This window comes from Salvelinus sp. IW2-2015, linkage group LG22 (assembly GCF_002910315.2).
Source record: "Salvelinus sp. IW2-2015 linkage group LG22, ASM291031v2, whole genome shotgun sequence".
Taxonomy (NCBI): domain Eukaryota; kingdom Metazoa; phylum Chordata; class Actinopteri; order Salmoniformes; family Salmonidae; genus Salvelinus; species Salvelinus sp. IW2-2015.
Window position 1 is genome coordinate 8,103,317 of NC_036862.1, and position 10,450 is coordinate 8,113,766.

A 10,450-nucleotide genomic window follows, 5' to 3' on the forward strand; every position below is an offset into this window, starting at 1 on the left:
CTTCACTATTATTTTACAATGTAGAAAATAGCACAACTAAAGAAAAACCCTGGAATGAGTAGATGTGTCCAAACTTCTGACTGGTACTGTACTGTATGCTTAAAAACATTAACATGTAGTGTGTGTGTGCATCTATCAGTTACACATTAAGGTCAGTACATACACACAACAAGTAAGGAGTACATTTCCATTTGAGTGGAAATTATTGTCCACAATCATTTAGGTAAAACTTAAATATGTAATTTGGGGTAATGGGGGGGTGGGGGTGGGGGGATTCTGTTATGTGTACTGTGCCTTCGGAAAGTATTCATACCCCTTGACTTATTCCACATTTTGTGTTACAGGCTGAATTCAAATTGATTAAATGTATTTATTTTCACACAATAACATATAATGACAAAGTTATTTTTTTTGTTGTTGATATTTTAGCAAATTTCTTAAACTAAATTCATAAATATCTAATTCATATAAGTATTCACACCGAGTCAATACATGCTACAATCACCTTTGGCAGCGATTCCAGCAGTGAGCATTTCTGGGTAAGTCTCTAAGAGCTTTTCACACCTGGATTGTACAATATTTGCACGTTATTCTTTTAAAAATGATTTAAACTCTGACAAGTTGGTTGTTGATCATTGCTAGAAAGCCATTTTCAAGTCTTGCCATAGATTTTCAAGCAGATTTAAGTCAAAACTATAACTAGGCCACTCAGGAACATTCAATGTTCTCTTGGTAAGCGACTACAGAATATATTTGGCCTTGTGTTTTAGGTTATTGTCCTGCTGAAAGGTGAATTTGTCTCCCAGTGTTTATTGGAAAGCAGACTGAACCAGGTTTTCTTGAACCAGGTTTAGCCTGTGCTTAGCTCTATTCCGTTTCTTTTTGATGCAGTCACCACCATGCTTGAAAATATAAAGAGTGGTACTCAGTGATGTGTTGTGTTGGATATTGCTTTATTACAAACAGGATGCATGTTATGGAATATTTGTATTCTGTACAGGCTTCATTATTTTCACTGTCATTTAGGTTAGTATGTTAGTAGGTTAGTATGATCCATCCTCAGTTTTCACCTATCACAGCCACTGAACTCTAACTGTTTTAAAGTCACCATTGGCCTCGTGGTTTCCTTCCTCTCCAGCAACTGAATTAGGAAGGACACCTGTATCTTTGTAGTATTGATACACCATCTAAAGTGTCATTAATAACTTCACCATGCTCAAAGGGATATTCAATGTCTGCTTTTTTTTTATACCCATCTACCAATAGGTGCCCTACTTTGCGAGGCATTGGAAAACATCCCTGGTCTTTGTGGTTGAATCTGTGTTTGAAATTCACTGCTTGACTGAGGGACCTTATAGGTAATTGTATGTGTGGGGTACAGAGATGAGGTAGTCATTCAAAAATCATGTTAAACACTATTATTGTACACAGAGTGAGTCCATGCAACTTATTATGTGACTTGTTAAGCACATTTTTACTCCTGAACTTATGTAGGCTTGCCATAACAAAGACTATGAATATTTGTTGACTCAAGACATTTCAGATTTTCATTTTTAATGAATTTGTAAATATTTCTAAAAACATAATTCCACTTTGACATTATGAGGTTTTGTGTGTAGGCCAGTGACACAAAATCTCAATTTAATACATTTTAAATTCAGGCTGTAACACAACAACATGTTGAAAAAGTCAAGGGGTACGAATACTTTCTGAAGGCACTGTAAATACTGACTACTGTACAAGAAAACTATATTTGGATTTAGGTGTTGAGTCTATTGACAGTGCTGAACACAGATGTATCTGGAAACAACCCTTCACTTATTTATGTCTTGACGAGCATTGAGAAGAGTTGTAATAAGAGCAGCTCACTATGAGCTGACAATTTTGTCAACCATAAGATAACTACAGCATAAAAACAGAGTTTCGCTGAGACATTTGATAACTAGGCCATTTGAGTCACTCCCAGGTCACTTAGCATAAGTGGTATCGGTGAATGATTGTGTGGGTTAATGATTTGTGGAAATTGGGACAAAGGACATGGCATACGTGATTTTCAGTAACAATCCGCAACGCACAAAACGTGATTTCTGTACGCATTACATGGAGTTACATTTACAGTTTTGCTTTGACTCATCTATTTTCACACGTTGTTGGGCTGCTAATACAAGCTATAAAAGGTGCTTTATAAAATGTATCAATTTCAATTCTGTCAGATTTTTTTTGCATACGTTTTTGTAATAATTTCCCTAATTCATACCACAGCCATCCCACCCCATGCACATGTCACCATGAGTGTTCATAAGGGGGTTCCTGCCTAAACATGCCTATTGGGATATCTATAGTGTATAAACTATACCTTTGCTAAGACTGGAAAGCCCCACTGGAAAGCTTGGCGTATTGCACATTGTTGCGCACTATAGAATGTCCCTTGGGGCTTAGCTAGCATGTATATTTGTGTGTGCACGTGTGTATGAGCAAGTGTGCCGCGCCCCTCCCAACTCACTAGGAGCAACTTTCCATACTCTTGGGACCGGGGAAGAAAATAAACTTGGAGAAAGATGCACACCACTTCACAGTTTGAGAAACCAAAGAAGTGGATTGGGAAACAAAATAGAAAAAAAGGGAAAGAGAAGGCAAGGAATAAAACATTTTCAGATTCTCATTATCCATTTTTAAATATAATTTCCAACCAAATTTGACAAGGTAGTGGAAGCTTGTAGTTATTTTTAACTGGACATGAGTAGGCATGCCTGCCCTACCTGCTTCTGTGGCCGGGAGTTATGCTGCCTGCAATTGATGAAACTTGAGCTTTTCAGGGACCCTGATGGACATGTAACACTGCTGTTGGGATAATGACATAATGTAAAGGAAAGGTACACTGTGACCACTAAGGTGGGAAACTGACATATTATGTCTTGGGAGGGAGGGACATAGTGTTTCTGCGTCAAGTTTGTGTTTCAGTTCCACATCCACCCCTTGGCTATATAGGCAATGAGTAGTTGGCTTACAGGAATATGTATACAGGAGTTACTACACATTAGGCCAGTCTCTGCACCCATTTCCCCTCACATTGTCTCCATAATACAACCATAATACTGAGTTAAATATAGGCTTTAAAGTTTAGGACACAACCAGATTATACAAAAACACTCCAGCAACAACGATGCTGAAGTCAATGTATAAGCATTTTGAGGGAGTGATAGGGTCTAAGTAAAATGAGCAGTTTCCTCAAACATTGAATAGTTGAAACAGTGTCCCTTCTGCCATTAGGTAGTTTGGCAATCAAATGACTCAATTGAAAGAGCTCAACACACATCCAAGTGTAAGCATTTCAAAGTAAATATATGACTTTCTATCGCACTTCCTCGTTAGACTTATGAACTGTGTGACAACAAACCCACATGACAAATAGAGATACAGTCACGTCTAAGAACTGTAGGTCAACTCAACATGGGCCAGTTGGTCCATGGGACACTGTCACTGGATATATTTTTGACTGGATATGTTTTTAAACCCTCTCAACTTTTTCAACTTGACACTATTTACACGAGCAAGTGTAGCACAACTAATGTACAAAATACTCTCAGAATGTAGTATACTAATCAAGAAAGAGTGGGTTATTCCACACTTTAAAATCGGGCCATTCTTGCACCTACTTTATTGGTGTTGGAAAGTAGCAGCTGAGTTAATGCCAAAACTCCTTATTTAGCCACACAAATTCAGATGCGTTTCTCACGCGTGTGAACAGTACTATGTCAGGCAAGGGATAGACCCAAGGTTTCATTGATGGTTAAATAGCAGAAACAGAAGCATATTGTCATTATCCAAGAGTTTCCTGCTATCGAGGGATTAGTAATCACATTGTCTGTTTACCATTAGGCTACCAGTAACACAGATGGAAGAAAATACTTACATAACCTTATTCAGCCTTATCATGGTACCACACACATGACTTAGCAAACCCTACATGATATCACAAACAGAAACTAAACCATATCCCGATAAACCCTGTGTTTCAAGTCCAGACTGATTACTGGATCATGTTATTTGTTACAGTAAGATCATACTAAAGTCATTGCCTAAATGGATTCAGATCACCTGTCTTTACATTGTCATGAAAATGGACATACAGATGGACATACAGATACATTTTAGGCCACCTTGTTAGAACCTTAGTCTACATGACCACCATCCGGTCTCCAACTAAATGTAATCTACATGAAATTGACCATGTCTGTTTTGTGCCAAAATGTGAGTGTAATTGTCTGAAGATGTGCTTGAAAACATTGAGTTTAAATAATGCACATTGGCATATATATTTCTATAGCCTAAGGGTATATAAATAACTACATTTTCCTCCTTTGAGGGCTAGCCTATAACTGTTGGAAAATGAAAGTAAAGAAAATAGATTATTAAAGACAGAATAAAAACAGAGAGCAGGTCTCACGCATAGAAACCAATGAGGAAAAAGTCTGGGGTGATTCTGGTAACAGCCTTGGGGGAAATGTGTCCAGCAACGAAGTAGTTAATCATAGCCTACTATCTCAAAACTAGTCGTCATCGTAACTTAAAATCGAATGAACATAGGAAAATAATGAACAAGTGGGTCACTATTTGTGGGCGTATTATGTAGCCGAGTCTATTTGATGCGTTTATGTTTGAATGTTGGTGAAACTGAAACATTTCACAGCTATCTAAAAATACAAAAACAGGGCTTTACGACAACCCTGGTTGCTGTATATGAAACTTTACGGGAGTGGTGTCCGGGAAGATAACACAGGAAACCCCGCCTGCCGCCCGAAATAAACTATAAAAAGGGCTAGTCCTGCAGTAACAGCGCAGCGCAATCGCCCGTGTCTTGCAGCTGAAAGTGACAGGCGAACTAAAACTTTTCAACGGACAAGAACACATAGAAGCATGTCAGATATGATCGACGATATTATCACGAGGGTAAGTTTTATTCACTGGGTTTATATTTATGTTCAGATCAGTAATATAAGCTATGGTTATGCATTTGGTGCGTAAAAAAAAACACAATTAGACTTTTTTATTAGTTGTTGGCTACTTTCAACTTTGATTACATGTTGAAATATTCACAAAACATATTTAACGATTAAGCTTCTGAGGAGCAGAGCATATGCTATAAGTCTGCATCGTGAGTAGGCTATTATGTGGTTATAACGTGATCATTTATTGACTGTTATATTTCTCTCCACAGAATCTGATCAATCTGGGTTTAGATGAACCATTCACCCAGAAACAAATTCAATCGATGGTACCTCGTCTCAAGTGTTCAACTTCGTTCTTCTCACCAAAGAGCCATAGTCTAAGCTCTGAGCAATTGAACGATGATACCCCCTGGCCACTTGACATTTGGAGTAAGATGGCTCCAAGTCAACCACAGGTTTCCTTCAGACCTGACCGCTCCATGAGTCTGACCGAATCCAGTGTCCTCTCCTTCGGTAAAATGAAGACCCTGGATGAAGTGCCTCCACCGCCTGGATTTCCTCCACTGAACAACCCTACACCTCTCCCTTCCAACCGTTACAAGACCGAACTGTGCCGTAGTTTCCAGGAGAACGGCAGCTGTAAATATGGGAGCAAGTGTCAGTTTGCACACGGAGAGCCTGAGCTGCGCGGTTTGTACAGGCACCCAAAATACAAAACGGAGGCCTGCCGCACCTTTTACAACTTTGGCTACTGCCCATATGGAGCCCGCTGTCACTTCATTCACGAAGAGAAGCTCACCCCCTTGACCCAAAAGTTCCACAACCAAGCACTTGCTGATCAGAGCCCACGTCAGCTCCGTCAGAGCGTCAGTTTCGCAGGTTTCCTGGGACCACGCAGCTCACCCCCCCCTGCGCTCCACGACCCCCTTGGCTTCACCCGTGCGCCCTCGGCGTCACCACCCCCTGCGGACATTCTCTCCCCAGTGTTCAATGACACCCAACGCGACACATTTCAGTTTTGTCAGAGCCGACCCAGTGTTGGTGACATCCACAACATCCCTATGATAGTTGAGCCACAGAAGCCCTCACGCTGCGTTTGTGGCCACGGAAATAACTTCCCAGACACTCTGAACAAATCGTACGCTATGGAGGACCGCAACAACGTCTACATCACCCAGCAAAACCTCCACCGCTTCTCTTCTGAAGATTCCCTCTCAGATCGGGATAGTTATACCAGCACAGGCAGCACCAGCGGTTCAGAGTCCCCCACATTTGATGGGGCTGGCAACAAGCGCCTCACCGTCTTTGCGCGTCTGTCACTCTCTGACTAGGAAACCCAAACACCATAGAGACAATCCAACACACGAACCTTGATCAATTGTGAAGGTTCTGCTTAAACAAATCAGAAATCCTATCAATATGATGCGCATCAACACTTTATACTGTTTATTTATATTAGTAAATTACTTGCTCAGTGACATTTATTTGGTACTCAAACTTCTATCAAAATCTGTATATTTTTTTAATAATTCTGTATATTTTCATTTCACTTTTCATCTTGTCTTCCATTAATTGCTTTCTTTAAAAATGACCTTGATGGTTATGATAGTAACAAATGTTTTAAGTAGCTTTACCTGTCTCAATCAATATGAGAAGGGCCTAGTAGCCTTATTTCGATTAGTCCTTTAAATATATGATCGTTTGAAACAAAAGACTCCCCTCCATTTAGTAAGCTGACAGAARTGTTTGTCAGGTCTGTTTATACTGTTGGTATTCGTGTGTATACCAATAACTATTCAAACCATCAATGTGACTTGGAAAATGACAACAATACATTCTCTCACTGTGATATGCACTTTAAACTAGGTATTGGGAGACTAGTCTCTCTATGTAGCATTTAACCAAAGCTTTACACTTCTTTTTTTTAAACTTTTGCCAAATTCTTTGTGTAAGAACAGTTTTTCATATTATTTTTGGACTTTCATCATATTTTAACACATCTGTGACAAAAGTGAGAAGTTGCTAGTACACCCTCTGTGCATGTCACAGATCTAGGAGGGGGTATTTGTGTAACCTTGCCATTTATTTAGAGACCTGTTTTGTTGCATAATGTTTTGACAACCCTGGTTGGGTCCTACTCAGTAGTAGGTGACTTCTATTTCATCAGGGACTGTAACATCACAGTATTTCCATAGACTATATGTTGACTTATCTGCATTTCTTTGCTTTTTGTAATTGTATAGACTTAACTAATATATTTATTATGATATTTATTGTGGTAATACCAATGTCTTTTGTACTTATTTATCAAGAAATTGTCAGGGTCTGTAAAAACGATGTGTGAATTATTGAGAAGAAAATATGAATTTATTTTTGATCGCCTAAACAAGAGAAATAAATGAAAATGATAAAGAGATGTCATTCCTTGCATTTAATTGTCTTTTTGACAGTTTGACAGTTTGTCTCAAGTTTGATTCAATAAGGAAAACATTTCTTACTACTTGATGACAACACAAACAGAAACTATATGAGGGCAGAATACATGGTTTAATAATAGAAAAAGAAGAAGCTCTCAATTCCTCAGTGTAAGCTGTGAGCAACCAGTCTATATCTTTCTGGAGATTTGTGTTATTTGTGTTATGTCAACACAAATGGGTGATAGGTCCTGTATTTGGCCAAAATACTGTGTCAGTCACTGAAGGCATTTGACCCAAAACAACAACTTACTCCTTATCCTGCATGCATAGAGCTCAGTTTCATAACTAGCCATGCGTATATGCTGGAGCTAATGTGTTGATAGGGAGCTGAGCTGTAACCTAGCTGTGTGGTCAAGTGCATGTCATATATGACATTCCTCTCCTAGGACACCATTTCCTCAAGGGTGCTCACCCTTGTGTTTACTCACTGGCAAGGTTGTCATGGTTAACAGTCTTTCCTTCTGCTCTGTATACACTTGAGTGTAAACCAATACTTGCAATTTTTATCCCCAAAAGGGGTATCAATGTTTATGATGTCAGATATGACTAGATTGCTTCAGAAAGGCCTTCTATTAAAAATGAACTCCGGAAATCTCCTTTTGCGATGTGTCCCGTCAAATAAGGATAGCTGACAGGGTTTTATTGAGGAGTTTTTAATATGGGCACAGGATGAACACAAAGAGCAATGCAAGCACTTCCTTATACCTTGTATTTGAAATGTGAGGTTTATAGTGTTAAATCAACCTCCCTGCGTCAATAGTCTACTCTTACTCAACCCAGTAAGGTCTTCAAAAGTCTATACGCTGCACATTTCTGATGGGATCATCAGAAATTCCTTCTCCAAGAATAAAGTAGGGGTCAAAAAACAACCCTGAACACATAACTAGGGTTACAAAGGGAGGGTATATTACTGGAAACTTTAGATGTTTACCAGTAAATTACCAGAATTTTGTTATCTTTCAAGGATTTTATGTAATCTATCAAAATACATCGAGTGGCTCTTTTGGGTACCTCAGATTATCATAGGTGTCTGTAATTATCTCTGGCCCTCTGTGCGGCCTTATCACATGTAAAATACAGTTTTATGAAATAATTGAAAAATATGATTTTAAATAATAGAATGACACAGCTGGAAAACATTATGCTAAATATAAACGATCAACTATCAACCATTGGTGATTAATATGAGAGTTTCAGCATGAAATATACAGTACCAGTCAAAAGTTTGGACACCTGCTCATTCAAGGGTTTTTCTTTATTTTTTACTATTTTCTACATTGTAGAATAATAGTGGAGACATCAAAACTATGAAATAACACATATGGAATCATGTATCATCATGGGCTCCCGAGTGACGCAGCAGTCTAAGGCACTGCATCTCAGTGCTAGAGGCGTCACTACAGACACCCTGGTTCGAATCCAGGCTGTATCACAAGCGGCCGTGATTGGAGTCCCATATTGCGGCTAAAAATTGGCCTAGCAGGGTCCGGGTTTGCCCGGTGTAGGCCGGCATTGTAAATACGAATTTTTTCTTAACTGACTTGCCTAGTTAAATAAAGGTTAAATTAATTAATTAATGTAGTAAGAAAAAAAGTGTTAAACAAATCAAAATATATTTTAGATTTTAGATTCTTCAAAGTAGCCACCCTTTGCCTTGATGACAGGTTTGCACACTCTTGGCATTCTCTCAACCAGCTTCATGAGGAATGCTTTTCCAACAGTCTTGAAGGAGTTCCCACATATGCTGAGCACTTGTTGGCTGCTTCTCTGTCACTCTGCGGTCCAACTCACCCCAAACCATCTCAATTGGGTTGAGGTTGGGTGATTGTGGAGGCCAGATCATCTGATGCAGCACTCCATCACCCTCCTTCTTGGTCAAATAGCCCTTACACAGCCTGGAGGTGTGTTGGGTCATTGTTCTGTTGAAAAACAAATGATAGTCCCACTAAGCACAAACCAGATGGGATGTCGTATCGTTGATGAATGCTGTGGTAGCCATGCTGGTTAAGTGTGCCTTGAATTTTAAATAAATTACTGGCAGTGTCACCAGAAAGCACCCCAACACCATCACACATCCTCCTCCATAATCTACAGTAGGAACCACCCATGCAGAGGTCACCCGTCAACCTACTCCGCATCTCACAAAGACTCGGCGGTGGGAACCAAAAATCTCAAATTGCTACGTCCGTTGTTAGATGAAGACCAAGGTGCAGCGTCGTAGGCGTACATTTTTCTTTATTTTCAAATGACAACAAAAAACAACAAAACACGAAATGAACGTAAAGCTCTGTAGCGCTAAATAGCAACTATACTAAGACAAGATCCTATAAACTAGGGTGGAAAACAGGCTGCCTAAGTATGATTCCCAATCAGAGACAATGATAGTCAGCTGCCTCTGATTGGGAACCATACCCGGCCAACAAAGAAACTAGATAGAAAACTAGAATGCCCACCCAAATTACACCCTGACCTAACCAAATAGAGAAATAAAAAGGCTCTCTAAGGTCAGGGCGTGACAGTACCCAAAGGTGCGGACTCCGGCCGCAAAACCTGACTCTATGACGGAAGGGTCCGGGTGGGCATCTATCCTCGGTGGCGGCTCCGGTTCGGGGCGTAGACCCCGCTCTGCTTGCTGATCCCTCCGCTTCCGTGGAACCGAACCGTGGATTGTCGCCGGAGACTCCGGATCGTAGATCGTTCCTGGAGGAACCGGACAGTAGATCATCGCCGAAGGAACCAGACTGTAGATAGTCGCCGGGTACCCCGGAATGTGGATCGTAGCCGGAGGAACCGGACCATAGATCGTTGTCGGAGGAACCGGACCATAGATCATCGCCGAAGGAACCAGACTGTAGATTGTCGCCGGGGACTCTGGACCGTGGATTGTCGCCGGAGGCTCCGGACCGTGGATCGTCGCCGGAGGCTCTGGACTGCCGACCGTTGCCGGTGGCTCTGGACTGCAGACCGTCGCTGGAGACTCTGGACTGCAGACCATCTCTGGAGACTCCGGACTGTGGACCGTCT

The 10,450-nt window shown here is 40.5% G+C and overlaps 1 protein-coding gene across 1 annotated transcript; it reads left to right on the forward strand.

The window, feature by feature from the left end:
- Positions 1–4,826: 4,826 nt before the first annotated feature.
- LOC111949489 (mRNA decay activator protein ZFP36) lies at positions 4,827–6,936 on the forward strand. The gene is made up of 2 exons (XM_023966722.2): positions 4,827–4,950; positions 5,219–6,936. The coding sequence occupies exons 1-2, from the start codon at positions 4,918–4,920 to the stop codon at positions 6,278–6,280; spliced, it is 1,095 nt and encodes a 364-aa protein (XP_023822490.1). The 5' UTR covers positions 4,827–4,917; the 3' UTR covers positions 6,281–6,936.
- The last annotated feature ends 3,514 nt before the right edge of the window (positions 6,937–10,450 follow it).